Source organism: Halyomorpha halys, unplaced genomic scaffold (assembly GCF_000696795.3).
Source record: "Halyomorpha halys isolate HHAL.00 unplaced genomic scaffold, Hhal_1.1 Scaffold58.1, whole genome shotgun sequence".
NCBI classification, from domain to species: domain Eukaryota; kingdom Metazoa; phylum Arthropoda; class Insecta; order Hemiptera; family Pentatomidae; genus Halyomorpha; species Halyomorpha halys.
Genome location: NW_027110919.1, coordinates 3,148,886 through 3,166,440, shown reverse-complemented (window position 1 = coordinate 3,166,440; position 17,555 = coordinate 3,148,886). Strand labels below are relative to the sequence as shown.

Here is a 17,555-nt window from a genome sequence, read left to right as displayed (position 1 = left end):
AGTGAGGTGAAATAACTTCTTCCTCTCCCTCCGTGGCACTTGAATAATTTTAATTGTTGGAATCCTTATTGATTTTGGAACCAATGTTATCTTATATTCAGTAAAATAATCATGTTAATTAAAATATAAATATTCTGTGGAACTAATTTGCTTCTTCATTACTGAAGGTTGGAACGCTTTCTACGTTCTAGACACCAAGTAACAACTTTTACTTCGTGTCTGTCTGTCTGTAGTCAAATTTGTATTTTAGCATAATTGACCATACCGCTAATCCTATTTGGTGAAATTTTCTCAAATTGTATATATTATTAATCCTTCCCTGTACGCAAAATTATTTTTCTTCACCCGTACATTTGAATTCGACTCCTTCAGATTTTATTCCAGAACAACTAATCAAATTTATTAAATTATAATTCAAACCTTGAAATATAAGATAATTATGAACCTATATCCCCATTAGAAATGTTGAACCTTATGTATGATATGGCAAACATTTTTATTTCCCTGATTTCATTTTCCTTTCTTCTTATTTTTTTAAAATTTATTTCTTATATTTTATTCTAGTATTTTTTTTTCAATGAGAGGGATCGCATCTAATTGTACACCTCTGGAAAACACATCAAGAAGAGGTTGGATATGATGAAGAAAGACAATTAACTTGAAGAAAAAAATAGACAAAAGGATTATTAATGGTTAAAAAATGGGCCATACTATCATTTGTAATACCTTAATGTAAATATGGAATAATTAAATCCTGGAATCCCTTAGGCAGGACGTAGGGGCACCACTATGGTTCCACCATCCACTTCTATCTCCAGTTCTTTTAACTCTTCCACCTTCTTTCTCAGTCAATGCAACGATATAAAAATAAAATTTTGGCCATAATGAGATTTGATGTACAATAGGTCAAATTTATTTTAGAGCATGGCGGAAGAGACTTCTTTACAGGAGAAGTAGGGGAGAGTGTCACCCCTTCCCTAATTTGATTTCTTGAAAATTTGAGAAATTCATGATTTCAGAACCTACTTCAAACTGAGCATATTGTGGTAAACGTTATTAAAAGAGGTTGTTATGCCCAAAATTACTTAAAAGCGGTCTTTAGTGAAGTTTGTTTTCCAAAAATGATTAGGAAAAGGGCTAACTTCAGGAAGCCCTCACTAGGCCTCCGGTAATTAGGTTGAATATAGTTAAAGTTGTTGAGAAAATATAGATCCCCCCCTGTCTTTCACAATTATTTTTTACAAAATGTGGGATAGTAAAATCATCGGTGTACCAGACAGCTTTACAATGTAGTTTCCTAAAGAAAATACATCATGCTTTGTTAGGAGTGAAAAAACCTCACAGTTTTCTTGAAATTTAACAATAATTCTACTTCAATTTATTCCATATTATAATATTTAGACCACTGAAAAAAAAACCCTGAACTGCAGATCCTCTCACTAAAGGTCGTATTCTCCCGAAATTTTGTTAGAAAATATATGAAATGTGATTTAACTGTTTCGTTAACACTTTGACCGCGGGGACGCTCCTGGAAAACCATTTATATATATATATATTCTTTTCTTAGCATAGTACTATGTATAAAATGTAATATTTAGCCATATAAAGTTTATATACCTGTTTTTAACCATTGCGACTCGACACACTGTCGTCACCCACATATGCCACTGAATCTATGTAGACAATCAGCTAATACATTAATTTTTTGTGGTAGGAATCTTTCGAACATGTAAAAAATGTTATTGGAAGAGTGGTAAATAAAAGAATACATAGCTAAATAAATGTATATATTTCCAAAAATAAATTCTACAATGAAAACAAATTATAGGAGTGTAAAAATCCTTAATGACGGTAGAACGCAAAACGATAATAGATGGTGCATGGAAGATAGGACAGAAGTAAACTCACTCAATTCGAACTGTGAAGAGTTATAAAGGGAATCTAACTTCCTTTTCCCTAAACAATTTGTTGCTTTACTCGAAGCCTCTTTTTGTTTTTTATTTTTAATATTCGTTTTTGCCTGAAACCTTAAAATTCGATTTTTTATGGCTATAACAGAAATATATTTTTGTTCAAATTTATTACATTTTTGCCTTAAATTTTTTTAGAAATAAAAAAAATCAATAACTTCAAAACGACTTCACCAAACTACACGAAATGCCATAAACCAGACCAACGTAGGAAAATTAGAACCGAAACTAAACGTTTGAGATGTTTTTATTTGTTTTAAACTAATTTTTCTTCTTCAATAAGGCATAAATTCTATAATAAATTGGGTTCGAGATGCAGAAATTCAGCTTTCCTTTGATTGAAGTAACATTGAATTTGGATAAAACACAGAGGAGCTGATATCCAACATAGGAAGGGAATTAACTTAAGAGGAAAAAATCTCAAAAACAATTAAACAATTTTTTATTTCTATGAAAATTTATATTAAGCTTTTTCTTGGCAAAAATGTTTGAACTATTATACTGGAAGCGCCTTTTGGGTTTTGTAATATCTTTTTTATTAATTTTCACAAATTGATATAACTTTAAAATAAAAATATATAAAATATTTTTCACTCGGCTCTGAGGGCACATTGGTACATTTCAAATATTTGTCGACCTATTATCACCTTAAAAAGTTTCATGTAAATCGCCATTTCTTTTAAGTATCAAACTAAAAAAAAGAGAAAAATGACAACTGTGTCTGTCTATGTATACGCAGAAGTAAATGTCCGTATATACGTTCACGTACTATAGTAAAAGGTCATATAGGTATTTAATAGTAGAATGGAAATGACCTAAATAGAGTTACATCAATAGGAAACCATAGGCGGTTTACAGTCCTTGCTGTCATTGTTATGCTGAGTGGTGATATTTCGCGAAAACCGCTAGCTCGTCAATTCATTCATCTGTCAACAATAAAATTTTTCAGCCTTGCGTTAGTTTCTTGTAATATTTTGTAATGAACAGATATAGGCAAAGACCAACGCTGGTTTAGAAAAAATAAAGAAAACAATTAGAGGTAAGTCCCTTTAAATTTAATAAGACTTTGGAAACGGAAGGAAATTCGCGGACTAAAAAAGAATAACAGGAGTTCGTAATGAGAGAATTTTATTCAGTTTAAAATAGAAAAACTAAATATAAGATGTTGTACTTTGAATAGAATATATAGGAGGATTTATTGCATATTGTATGTAAAAGAAAAGAATATCAACTGGGCTCACTGTAAAAAGTATTGTTATCGGTATAATTCTCAACTCAACCTCGTCAATAGTCAGCCAGAGGAACTATCTATCAAAATTTTGTATATTTTTTAAACAAATAATAAGACTTGCTATATCTATTTTTTACTTAAGACTTCACATTTATTTAACTACTCATTTTGCTTTTTCTCTTAACCCTTCTTAAATATTATTTTATTTCACTATCGTGATTACAATCCGAATGAATTTTAATTATTTAATATTTTTTTATCTAGTAAATTAGTTCTAATAACTGGTTATTAATATATTAAGTCACCCTATAAGTATTATTGTATTATTTTATTTTTATTTTATCACCTAAAATACCAAATAAATAATTACATTACAAAAACAAATAAATGAACAAAATCTATCAAATATTAAATATATATGTCATTAATAAAATAAAAAATAACATAATCAACATATAAAATCAATTCATGATCAAGCTAGAGAGACAACCTGAGTCAAACGCATGTGGATGAAAGATTGATCATTTATAAGCAGGTTGAAGGAGTATTTCAATCGGTCGAAAAAGCATTTTTATAAATTATTAATAATCCTGAACCTAAAAGTCTAGTGCAGTGCTGGCATCTTACGACTCTCACTTACCACCCTACTCACGTCCCCAAGTTTTGCGTAGATTGGTGCACTCGTCTAGAAGTTATTACTATTTTGTCTTATAATAAGGGAAAATGAAGATTTTCATTTTTCTGTTTCTATAAAAATTCGTATTTTAGATATCATATAATTAAGGGATGGTTGAAGTTTGAAGGTTTTTCTATTTCAGAAATTATTATACATAATATAGTAGTTGTGCGTGTTTCTAGAGAAGGGAATAAATATAAACTTTGTTCCTGCAAAGAATACAGCAGTTTAACTAAAGATAACGAAACTCATTTTGTATTATGCCATCGCAAGAAAGTATTGACTTTTTCCGATATGAACTCCTGTTTCTACTTTTCCTTTTCTACTCATTTAGTTATTTATCAAAATCTTTAATGCTTTTTTAGAAATCCAATATTTATTACTGAAAAAAATGTGAGCTGTTTATTTAATTCAAATGAATCAAATTAAATGAACTTAGAGGAAGTTTTTTGAAAAATTGGAATTTAAGCCATGCCAGACTATTTCAATGAAGATTTGAACTGATATTAAAGACCATTCAACAGCAGAGATACCAAACCAACATACCTTGTTTGATTAAAATCTGTCGAGCCGTTTTCGAGAAAATTTAAAAAATGGCACTTCCAGCCAGTCGATTTTATCGAAAAACTTGCTGTCTGTATGATTTGGATAATGGTTGGGATTAAAGTTTTTCAACACATCCTAGCCATCATGGAACTAAATTAGATTAAAATGATGATTAAGAAAGCATATGTAATTTTATTTTTTATGGTTTTATTTTATTATCTAAATTCTCTTCCCTCTTTCCCCCTTTTAACTAAAAATAATTCTTTATTTAAGAGGTCATTACCTACATATTACTATAAAAATTTGTTATTTTCTCTACTTTAAAAAAAAAAAAATAGTAATATTAATTTTTATATATTTTTTAAATACTTAAGTTTTATCTCATCACAATTTTATAGCAACCCCTTCTAGATCAATGGCTAAATAATGTTTTATTAACATTTCTGTAAATAATAATTTTTTTTTTGCTAAGGAGCAAACTCTATAAACACGACCAAATATATTTTCCAATGTTGCTTCCTATCCACTATACTTTGCATTTCAGGAAATATAAGTTCTGATTAATGAGGTATTATCCATTTTGTGTGTACTACTGCCAACAGATTAAACACTTTTTAATTGATATTAAATATTTTTAAAACTATAAAAATTGTAAAAAAAAAAAAAGTTTTTAAAACATTGAAATACTTATCACAAGCATGGGTTGTGCCATTACTTTAAAGTGTTTTACCATTTCATATCTTACCCCTGAAATTTCAGGGATAGAAGATATGGTATAGATCATAGTGAGACAATTATGTATGTAAATTTTCAGAAACTGTTCACTCGAATGCTACATAATGTACTAAAGTTAAATTGAAAAACTAGTCCACTTTTCTACAAGTTCAAAAAATAAAATTTATCTATCACATAAATCTGCAAAAATTTAATTCACACTAATCTTATATTTTATTTTTCCAGAATGAATTGGCAATGGTTATTGCTATTCCTAACATGTCATACACTTATAAATGCAGTTGAAAATAAGGAAGTTGTTGCACAGATAAATACAAAGAGATTAATTCATTATGTTCCTGACAGATTCTTGAGTATGTCGATCGATCCAACATCACTATTTCTCGCTGGAACTTTAGAGTGAGTACAAAAAAACACATGAAAATTTAATTCAAATGTTTAATTTGTTCCTATACTGATTAAATAACAAAAATGTGATTTTCTCATTAGGCAAAAAGCTCTAAAAATGGCCCGTGGACTGTATCCTAGTTTTGTAAGGCTTGGAGGAAAAGCAACAAACTATTTGAAATTCGGAAAAGAACTCTTTGTGGATAATAATACAATAACAGGTTTGTAATAGGATAAATCAACTATATGTACATATATTAATCAGTTTTAATATCTCTAACAGTTAATGTTGAGCAGAGGATCAATGGAATGGAGTTAACAACTTTGTTGAAGACGCTGGTCTCGACCTGATAGTCAGCCTAAATCCAACCCACAGGGTGCAAGGTGTTTGGGATTCACGAGATGCACTGCAGCTTATTTCTTACTCAGATAAGCATGGGTACAATGTAGCTTGGCAGCTGGGATACGGTAATATCAAACAGGTTTATAATTAAATAAAATAAAAACATTTAATTAAGTAACTCCCAAAGGTAAAGAAAAAATAATAATTTCTGTACCTATATATCCAGAGATATCAAGATTACTTTCATAATAGTCTTAATTTCTTCAGCTTGTGACACTACCTAAACTAAATTCTTTACGATAGTAATGATGAGGGATACCTCTTTGTGCCTTTCAACAAAAAGGTGTCGCCATTGTAACCAGCCTTCTTTGTACCTTTCTTTTTTTTTTTATTTCAGGTGTTTTAGCAATATGATTTAGGATAGCAATGAAATGTTATGATATAATGTACACATGAAGACTAATGCTGACAATAAATATTTTTATTTATTCGGTTCTTTATTAGATCCCTCTCCTAGTTCTCTTCTGAGGATGGAGAATAGTGGGTCTCTGATTGCCTGCATAAGTTTTATGGGGTATCAGTTCATATCAATTTGGCATATACGTACAAACTCCTTAATTTATTTTGTTTCCAGAACTTCCTTCTGGATTGTAATCTACAAAGTCATTTTTTTTTTCACTTCTGAGGCAATACTACACAGTATTGCACACACTTCACAGTACTCATTAATTCTTAAGTCTTGCTTAATATCAACTGTAGTCAATCTGTCACTTGCCTGTCCAATTCATAATCTGATGATACAACTTTTTTTATCAGTTTTTGAAAGGTAAAATTTAAACCAACTTAAATATAATAAAGTGGACATCTTGAGTTAATTTTTCTGTATTTAAAACAGATAGGCATTTTTAACTAGACTTTCCATCTCTATTGTTCAGATCCAGGTCAAATACCTAAGTCTTATGAGTCTAATCTTAAATTTCATATTTCTGTTCTATTCCATGAAATAAATGGTTATCAGCTAGCCATGAAGAGAATGGTTTTCCTCTTATGTTTGTAATAAATTTATTGATGTTAACTCCAGTTACTTCTGTACAGATATCATTATTGTTTGTGTTATCAAGGTCACTGATCAGAGTTTTAATATTTTATGCCCCCAACCTGAAATCCATTTTTCGTACCTTGTCCATTCCATAAAAAAAAACCTACACATTATGTGTCTTTGTACTTTTCTGAATGAGTTAACAATCATGGATGATTTCAAAGTAAAATAGGTCCATTTTAGTGGAGCTAGCGATAAATGCATCCCTAATCTCCTTAAGGTACAATCTAGGAATTTAAGGAAAAATTTAGTTTAGAAAAAAACAAATCGCATTTTAATAGTTTCAATATACACCAAAATGATTTTAAACATTTAGAAACACTTTATTTGTGACAGATACACAGGGGCATCTAGCAACTGGTGGTGAGGTTGGACGAGACATTATCAGATTAAGAAAGATTCTTGATGGTTTTCAACGCTATTCCACAACTCCACTCTTTGGACCAGATCTTCCAGATGTTTACACTCTAAAGGAATCAGGTTTCATAAAGGATATGTTGGTACAAGCTGGTCCAGTACTTGGCGCAATTTTGGTACAAATGTAAATAGTGATTCTATCATTCTTAAATTCACAAGTGTAAAGTTCAGTCAGAAAAAAAGAAAATAATCCTTCAGTATCAATCAAATTATATTTTAAAAACAAGTTCTTGGAAATGAATTATTTCAAACTTTCAGTATGATTTGAAACAATTTATAATTTTACCTCAAGAAACACAGTCCAAGTGACATTTATAAGTTCTAAATAAAATTATTAAGTTAAAATATTCTAAAATAAATTAGGTTGTATAAATTTTCTAATTAGCATTGAGTTAAAATGTTTTATTTGACATTATTTTGAAATAATATACATTTTTCAAATTGTATTTAGTTATATTTATTCATGTGCATTGGGGTTCCAAGTAATGACAAATCTAATATAATATAGAAGGTTTTATTTGAAGTTTTTCTAAATATAATATATGAATATTAAGTATCTATATGTTAAAGGCCATTTGATAATGAAAATCCAGAACAAAAGATTGCAAACGTCTTATTCAATATGGAAAGTCATATTTGGAGTAGAGAAATACGTTATGGAAGAATGATACCAAAGAAGCCAATATGGATAGGTAAATGAAAAAATAATAATAATGTATTGGTTATCTCGCAACAGATAATGTTCTGTGTAACCATTTGTTATTTTTTCCGTATTAATATTTCACCTATTTATCTATTAAGCCTATAGAATATCTAAAACTTCACTAATTGGTTTAAATGTAAACACTGAAAAAATAGCAAATAAATTTTTAAAAATTACAAAATACTTTTAAAATAGTGTTAATACAATAACACAGTTATGATTAAAAAAAAAAAAGAAGTAATGAATGTATTTTTTTTTTCAGCTGAAAAATATCCAAGTCACGGTTCAGTAGAAGATGCTATAACTTTAGCAAAATATCTTGGGACAGCTGCGCAAATCGGTTGCCAAATGGTTTTCAGGCAAGTGGGACCAGAATCACTCAAAAATCCAACTCCTGTAAGTAAACACCTGTAGCATTAATCTTAATGAAGTTATTAACATGACAACTTTGTTTTCATAGGGAAAAAGGTATATTAATCAGAAAACAAACATTTCTTTAAAGTCTATTATAGATTTCACTCTATACAAAAAACTGCATTTATATAAATTTTGGAAGCTAATAAAAACAGTTTTTTTTTCATTTTTAGGATTATTGGTTAGCACTACTTTATAAAAATCTTGTTGGCCGAGGAGTGCTTGATGCAAAGGTTACTTCAGGAAACAAATCAGAAATCGTTGTGTTTTCACATTGCTCACAGTCCATCTCTCAAGAAAGATCCATACTAGACACAGGTATGTTTTCAATATAAACATCATATTTTGTCTGATACATAGACTGGTGAAATTTCTACACTAGTTGTTAAAAAGAATCGAATAATCCTTTGTAAAACAATCTATTACAGAAAAATGATTTACAACCCGTGTCAGGGAAATCCAAATTTAATTAAATTTTTATTTTATGACATATTAATTAGTTTAAATCAGAAAAGTTTTAAAGCTTATGATTCAAAAACAAGACCCATGAAGTTAACTTGATATTTATTTTTCTTTTTTTAATGGATTCAAAGTTTTTTATTTTTAAATTCAAATCTTAACTGTAATATTATTATTTTAAGTAATTTAAGACAATTGATTATTTTGTATTGTTTTTTGTTTATTATTCTCAACAATTAACCTTTGTAATCAATAAAAAAAAAATAAAAAGAAATTTTTATTCCCAATCTTCAAATTTGAGGTTTTACTTTCCAAGACACATAGAATCCAAAAATCAAATTTAAAAAATCTGCCAGTATAGCTTTTCATCCAAATTAATGGACCGATATTTTTTAAGATTAGCCACCAAAAGCATATTTCAACCCAGCATTATCTTTAGAACTTGACATTATCATCCAAAATTTTAAAGCTGGCCAAAGAGATGTTCTATAAGCCCATATTTTTGAAGATAAAGGAAATAGAAAAAGTTTTTTTAGAATCATTATAGTAAATCAGGAAAAAAAATATTGATTAGAATAATTTTTAATTTCTTTTATATACACCATTTTTAAACAATTTTTTATATAAACCATAGTGTAATGATTTTCAGTATTTTTTTCTTAAGCATAATTTTTTATTTAACTACTATCATCAATAAACAACTTCCCACAATATACTGGGCATGTTCAAATAATTCTAAGGTGATAAATCTTTAAACTTGAGAGTAAAAACAATTAATTTCTATCTTAGGTTTCAATTACGATAAAGGATCAGTGACAGTATTCGGTGTTAACGAGTCTCCTGAAACTGTCAAACTTACGTTAAAAGCAAGTATGAAGGACGAAAAAGCACATATCTACTTTCTTACCTTTGAGGAAGATCTAAATGGAAAAACTGAGTGAGTATTAAAATCTAATATTAGGTATTCTCTCATTACATTATGCATGTGTTTCTCTTTAGAAAAAAATTTCCTCTTTTTAAGCACTACTTTTTGTTTCTATAACTATTTAATTTTATTTCCAACAATTTCTAGCTGCTAGAGACTTTTATGTGACCACTATTCACTAATTAGGTTGTTTTTAATTTAAAAGTTGCTTTTATACATATTTGTTAAATGTAGGCAATTATTGATATAATTCAATTTTATGGGTAATTTTTGTACCATCAAATTGATAAGAAAATTTTAATGCTATAAATAAAATCTATATCAGTCGGCAACTTAGGAAGGAGCCTGAAAACTTTAAGGAGAAGAAGGAAATTAATCCTTCTTCTGCGTTAACATTAGTCAAGGGATTAATCAAACAGTTGGAACTCAATACAGACCACATATTTTACAATGAATATCATAACTTCATTAGATGCCTCTTTCAATGCTCACTTCCTATAAAAATTAACATCAAATTAAATATCATTACATTTTATCAAATAATAACAATATTCATCATTTCTCATTATAGTTACATAATAATAATAAAGGCTTAGCAAAGCTGAAGGTTCGTTGCTGATACCACCAATCACTCTCTACATACATCTGTTCAGTGACACCCATCTACCATATCAGTCTTGACACAATCCTTCCACCTATCCTTTGGTCTACCCAATGGACGTTTGTCCACTGGTTCAGTGTTAATTAATATTTTAGTGATCCGTTTGTTGTCTATCTATCTATCTATCTGTGGCGCTACAGCCCAATTTAGACCTTGGCCTCCTCAATGAGCCTTCGCCTTGTAGCTCGGTCTTGCACGGCTGCTCTCCAGTTGCGGATGCTCAGAAGTTCCCTAGAATCCCTGATAACGGCATCCTCCCATCTGAGCCTTGTCTGCCTCTTCCTTTGGTCCGATCCAGCCTACAGTCCAGCAACCTCCTCGGGATCTCATCCACTGGAATCCTGACGACATGGTCAATCCAGCGCAGCCTCCCCAGCTTCTGATCTGTAAGTGAGGACTGGCCAGATTGGTTACTTGTAGAGCTGGTGCAGCAAGTGACAGCTTAACTCCTCAAGTGCTTCTTAAGTCTCGGCCCATTGCTTTTGCTGCTTCAGCTAGCCTCAGAAATGCCTTCATCAGCGCCTGAAAGGATCTCACCACCAGCTCCAAGTCATCGGCAAATCCCAGCACCTGTACCTGTCTGTCAATGATCGTTCCAGAGGTTTATATTCCAGAATCTGGTCGACTGTCGATCTTCCTCCCCTGAATCCTGCCTGGTATCTTCCTACTTCCCTTTCAGCAAATGGACCTAGCTTCATGTAAAGAACGCTGGAAAAAACCTTATAGGCACACTGGAAGGGTTATCCCGTGGTAGTTGACGCAATGCTCTGATGGACCCTTTTCTCCAACCTTCTTTTGTTTTTGTACTCCTCTGAAGCTAGCCTTGTGTGACTCTTCTGAATCATGTGTATGTAGGCCCAATTCTTTTCCTTCATAACCACTGCCTAAATTCCTAAATAAAGTTCCATTGCTCTTGTACTGGGCCTTCTGTTGCTCTGGAGGGTTCAAGCCTCTCATTAAGCTGCTGATGATAGCTTGATATTAACTCAGGGTCTTTAAGTTTGACTACTGCAACCTTTTCCATTTTCTTTCCCAGGGTCTTCCGGACAATGGTTCTCCTTGCCCTGATCTTGGCCACCACAAGGAAGTGATCGGTATCGATGTTCGCACCACGTTAAGTCCTGCAGCTCATCAGATTGGATCTATGCCTCCTGCTGATGAGGATGTGGTCTATTCACATCTGATTCACTGTTGTACCATCCGCGGAGTGCCAAGTACCCTTGTGGATCTTCCTTCCAGGGAATAGAGTGCTACCCACAACCAAGTTCTTAGAGGGCAATCGTTTTCAAGCCTTGTAAATTCTTGGCAAACCCATCCTTTTTCAGTCCGAATATTTTATTTTCAAAAACCTTAAGGATATGTTCTTCCTTTGTATTGTAAGAGGACACGTTTCGCATCCATAGGAAGGATAATAGTTTTGTAAATTCTATCTTTTAAGTTTCTGAACAGAAGGTAGCAGTTTTGAAATTGAAAAATAACAAACATTTCCCGCCTTTAACCTCTCTATTATTTCTTCATCAATTTTCTTTTTTTATACTTATCATAAAACCTAAATACATAAACCCCTCTTCCTGTTCAAATATATTTCCCTCTAATAATAGATACATACGTATATGCATGTGTAATTTATATGTTTTCAACAGTAATAACATCTTAATATTTTTTTTTTTTTAAAGGAAAACATTTTTGAACGGACAGTTGTTGACTTCATCCCCAACAGGTGATCTTCCTATTATTTCTCCTAAAATTAAAAGGACAATTAAATATGGAATAAATGTGCCCCCGAGGTCAATTTTTTTTATAGTTTTACCAGACATAAAATCGAGAATGTGTACATCCACAAGTCCTTATTTAAGTCCAGATGTACAGTCTCTGTCAAAAAAACTGATTCATGTAGTGGCTGATGTTTTAGAGAAACCTTCAAATGACTTAAAAAGTGAGGAAGAAGATCCACAAAATGTTTATGTAAAGTTCGCAAAAAGTACTGGATTGCAAAATTTTCCCATTTCAGATAATAAGACTAGTCAATTTCAAGAGGATTCAGAACCGGATGTTCAGGTAAAATACATAACTTTTAATGACAATAGTTGGCTGAGTAAACTAACGGAAACTATGGGTAGCTCTAAAGTTTATCAACAATCAGATGAAAATGCAAGTGGTGGAAATAATGAAGATAAATATTCAACTCTTACTGCTGCAATTACTGGTTCTGATAATCTGACTGAAATTATACCAGCTGATTTAGCTTCATCAATTTCGTCAGCTGATTCTGAATCTTCTAATGATCAGAAAAGGAAAAAGAGATCCTTACATGAACAATCTTCAGTCAATTCAGATGCATCAACAGTTAGCCATAATCATAACATAGCTAGTCAAGAGGATCTTGTCAAACATCTTAATAACTATGCTTCTACGGTTTACAAAAAATCACATAAAGAAAAATCTGAGAAAGAAATAAAAATATCAAGCATGCCTCCAGAAATATTCAATACTTTAAAAAGAGTAAAAGTAACTTTCAAGAATTTAGGTATTGAACATTTTCAAAAAGATGAAACAGACAACAGAAACACAAATGGAGCACCATCAGTTGAAAAAACAGAATATTCAAAAGATGCCACACCATTAAATGATATTCTCATTAGTAATGATGAATCTTTTGATCCATACAATGAACAGAGTATAGCAAATCCTACGATTGAAAGAGATAAAGAAATTTATAATTATAAAGTAGAAACATTAAGAACTAATCACAGAGCCCCAATGGATATAAAAAATTTTGGCGAAAACAATTATCAGGAATCAAATGATGCGAATGATAAAAAAATAGAACCCGTTATTACCTCTGAACCTTTCCAAGGTAAAGAAGCTTACCAAGAGCATATTTCAAAGCAGCTGGATGTGAACGAGCACTCCTCCAAAGTCAATAGTAGATCTCAAGAAGGAATCCAAGCAGAATTGGATGAAAAGTATACTGATCGAGAAAATATTCCTTCAGACCTTTTAGCTTCAAACCAGGAAACACTTGGTGGAACAGGTGAGTTGAATGATGGAAAATTAAAGTTGGGTGAATCTCCGTTCTCTCAGCATACAGAATCAAGTAGTGAAACTAAAGAAACAGGGACTAATTACATTTTAAACAACATACCAGAAATGACAGGTAGGAATTTGGACAATGTAGAAGAACCAGAAAATAATATTATACTAATGCCAATCAATTCAGTGGAACCAGCAGTTAATCCAAATGTGGCAGATGAACAGGATGGAGGACACGAACAAACAAAAGCCGAGACAGATTATGATGATAAGAAATCACAAAGTAGTGAGATAAATGATGAAGTTAGCCCCACAACATTCAATAATAAACTTGACAGTCAATTCTTGAATGGGGAAGATGAACAGGAAAAGGCAATATCTAGAGTAGACAATACAGAAAAAGAAAATTTTTCATCTGCAAATGGGATAGTATCAGACGAGTTTTATGAAACTAATGGAGGTGAGAAAAAAAATAAAAAAGAAGATTATATAGAAGGTGATGAATTATTATTAGCTAAACCAAAAAGTTCTCTTGATAACCCTAAAGCATTAGTATACATCCCACAGCAGAGTTCTTCTGAAGAATCTAAACCTTCATCTCAAAATCTGCCAATGACAAGTGAATATCAAGGTCTTGAAGATGGTCCTCCACTTCCTTCCTACAATCCAGAAATAGTCAAAGTAGTACAAAGAGCAATTCCATTAGGTGAAGAAATGCCTGAAAGTTTAAAAGAAAACATACCCATAGTTATGGAACCTGAAGAACAGTTACAAGAAGAAAATGAAGAAGAAACCAAAATTAAAAATCTGAATGGCCTAAAAATAAATATGGATGAAGGAGACATTCCAGATGTTATCAATCCTGACAGTATTGATAAGAAGAATATTTTGGATCTTTCCATGATTGACAAAGATGGAAAAGATCTTTCAAAGGAAGATACTTTTAAACCAAGTTCATCACAGACACCAGAGAATACAGTGAAACCCCCTACTGCCACAGAGGTTGTATCTTTTGCAGATGTGCCTTTAGAAAATATTGTAGAACGAAGTTATGGTAAAACACCACTTTCTTTAATAAATAATCGACAAAATTTACTGTCAAGCTTGCAAAATCAAATTACTTTAGAAAATATAAAGAAAGATATTCAAGAGCTAGAGACCATTTCCAATGATTCTCATGAAAAAAGAGCTGTTCCTAAAACCGATGGAACATATCCAACTGAAGAAATTGCTATGCCAGTATTATTAATGTCTCCTGAGGGTGAATTACAACCATTAGAAAAAAATATGTATATATCTGATACAGAAGGCACTGAGTTACCACAAATTGAATCTTTTCCCTTAAAAATGTCTCAGATCACCGAGGAAAAAGCAGATTATTCTCCACTTGATGTAAATTCTGAAAAAAATTCTCAAGATATTGGAGAAAGAGAGGGGGAAAATGTTGCTCGTTATAAGCTCTTGGAAAAATTAATTTCTGCACAAGAAGTCAGTAACAATAAACCTGGAGTAGTTGAAAAAACCGAAAAATCTAAAGCTGATCTAGAGAAAGAAAGAAAAGAAAGGTTACTCTTATTAAAAAAACAGATGGCAGAAATCAGAGAACATTTTAGAGCCCAAGTGAGAGAGGAAGGTTTAAAAGCAGCTCTTCAGCGCCGGGAAGAAGAAATGAGAAATTACCTAAATCAAGATAAAGAATTCAAGAAGAAATTTTTCGCATACCCTTTAGTGAATCATGATCATAACATATTATCAAGACCAAGGCGCCTTTCATATTTTCCTGAAAGTGATATCTCAGATGAGGAAGACTGTGATTATTTAGATCAGAAGACATATAAAAGGAGAACCGATTCATATGGATTACCAATTCTGGATGACTATGAAAAATCTTATCTAGCCCAGCAAGTCATCTCAGCTCCTCGCAGAAATTCTGAAAACAACCATATATTATTTCCTATTGATCCTAAAACTCCACAGGCCCTCGTATATGATGATAAAATTATACCTGCAAAATTTTTTGGAGTGTTATCAATGAATGAAGAACCTTCTGTATCTAAAGCTAATAACATTCCAAACAGGCAAATTATAGATTCACCTGGTGAAAATGCTTGTCAAAAATGTTATGTAAAACAATATGATCCACATCTGATCGTGAAAGACAGTCATAACCCGAAAATTTCAGAAACTTCTTTTGAGACTTACTCATTACCAAAAGACAGTTATATAAAATCCAATAATCAGCCAAATTATATTCCGATTGTAGTTCTATCCACCCCTATTAAAAATCACAGAAGAAGAAGATCCATTGCTGATAATAATGTACATAGCAGAAGATTGTCAAAAAGAGACACAAAACAAGAAACAGATCTGAAGAAAAGGAGCATAGAACAAATACCTCCATTTGAAAGAAATACAAATCTTGATGGACCATATGATTACCTCAATGAAATTCCAATTGAAGCTGATCATCATTTAAACAGTATTGATTATGCTCATTCTAATGACATGGCAATTCCCAAACAAAATGACATGGGTGTAAATAAGATTTTAAAAGGATACCCAGAATTCTTACCGACAAACAATCTACCAACAGACTATTTACACTCCAGACAAAATGTATTCCATGGTCCTCCAATCTGGAATGATCTGAAGGTTACAAATGGTATGGAACAAAGACATTTTTTACAACCTCCTCATCCAGCTTCACTTGTGCATCCAGTGGATCCACTTGTCCACCCAGTTGATTCACTTGTACATCCAGTGGATTCACTTATCCATCCAGTGGATTCACTTGTTCATCCAGTGGATTCACTTCTTCACCCAGTGGATTCTCTAGTACACCCAGTGGATTCACTAGTCCATCCAGTGGATTCACTTGTGCATCCATTGGATTCACATGTGCATCCAATTATACCAGAACATTCACATGAAAAAGATTCCCCTAAATTTTATTTCTGGTCTTTAATGCATGATAAGTTCAAATCAGTGCTTGAGATGTTACAAAGCCTAGCTGAATGGTGTTCCAGTTCCTCTAGAAAATAAGATAGTTAAAACATTTTTCTTGCATGTTAAATGCAAACAGATTTCAAATGTTAGTGAGGCTATAAATTATTTTTAGTTTAGTAATTTATTTATATTATTATTTGATGTTATTTATATGTGTGTGTTATTTATTATTATTTATTACTATTTTAAAAATTAACAAAATATTTAAATAAATTTTATTGCTAATAATTATATAATGAATTAAAAAATACATTACAATTAATTACAAATACTCAATATCATCTTTTAAAATCTAATGTATTCTAAATAAAATATTGTATAGTTCACATCATACAGTTTTTATGCACTAGTATACAATTTAAACTGAATAAAATTTATTTCTATTAAAATGTATTTATTTCTAATTAACCCTTGATAGAGTAATGTACTATCATTGTTGCAGTGAGTATATAAGAATGACTAGATAAAATCAACTCTAAAATTGATATAACCATATCTACTAAATTTAAAGCAAGTTATTTATTTATTTATTTTTTCATACAGTAATCTTATAACAAGATTTTGAATGGTTTCTGTCTACATAAGTGGTTCCCGAACCATAGAAGCCAGCATCCTACTAAGCTGGACCTTGAACAAAGTTCGGTCCACGATTATTCCTAACTTGGAGCAAAGGGGTTCCTCCTGGGAAAATATCTGAAAATGAAATAGCTTATCTACGTATTTTTAGTCACTTTTATTTTTATTTATCTGTTAAAACTGTTCAGATAACACTGAAAGTTTAGGAAAAATAACTAATACAATAGTTCTAACAATAAATTGTTACAAAAATATGTTCTGGATCCTCCCGCAGTCAATCCCAAGGCCCTCGCGGACCCATCTCAAGTCCGCAAACTTGGATGGCGGGAACCACTGGTCTACATGTACCATGCAAATAGTAACTACAATATCCA

General features: G+C 31.4%; 1 protein-coding gene across 1 annotated transcript; it reads left to right on the top strand.

Moving 5' to 3' along the window:
- Positions 1-2,939: 2,939 nt before the first annotated feature.
- LOC106692448 (uncharacterized) lies at positions 2,940-16,641 on the top strand. Its single transcript, XM_014438404.2, has 10 exons — positions 2,940-3,009; positions 5,384-5,557; positions 5,648-5,766; positions 5,843-6,013; positions 7,324-7,528; positions 7,975-8,096; positions 8,370-8,503; positions 8,695-8,839; positions 9,770-9,917; positions 12,243-16,641. The coding sequence occupies exons 2-10, from the start codon at positions 5,385-5,387 to the stop codon at positions 16,639-16,641; spliced, it is 5,616 nt and encodes a 1,871-aa protein (XP_014293890.1). The 5' UTR covers positions 2,940-3,009; position 5,384.
- The last annotated feature ends 914 nt before the right edge of the window (positions 16,642-17,555 follow it).

Excerpts from the sequence above, each read along its gene's own strand:
- LOC106692448 (XM_014438404.2), top strand. The coding sequence starts at position 5,385 with ATGAATTGGCAATGGTTATTGCTATTCCTAACATGTCATACACTTATA. Across the intron at positions 5,558-5,647 it reads TTTCTCGCTGGAACTTTAGA|GCAAAAAGCTCTAAAAATGG; the intron begins GTGAGTACAAAA and ends TTTTCTCATTAG. Across the intron at positions 8,097-8,369 it reads AAAGAAGCCAATATGGATAG|CTGAAAAATATCCAAGTCAC; the intron begins GTAAATGAAAAA and ends TTTTTTTTTCAG.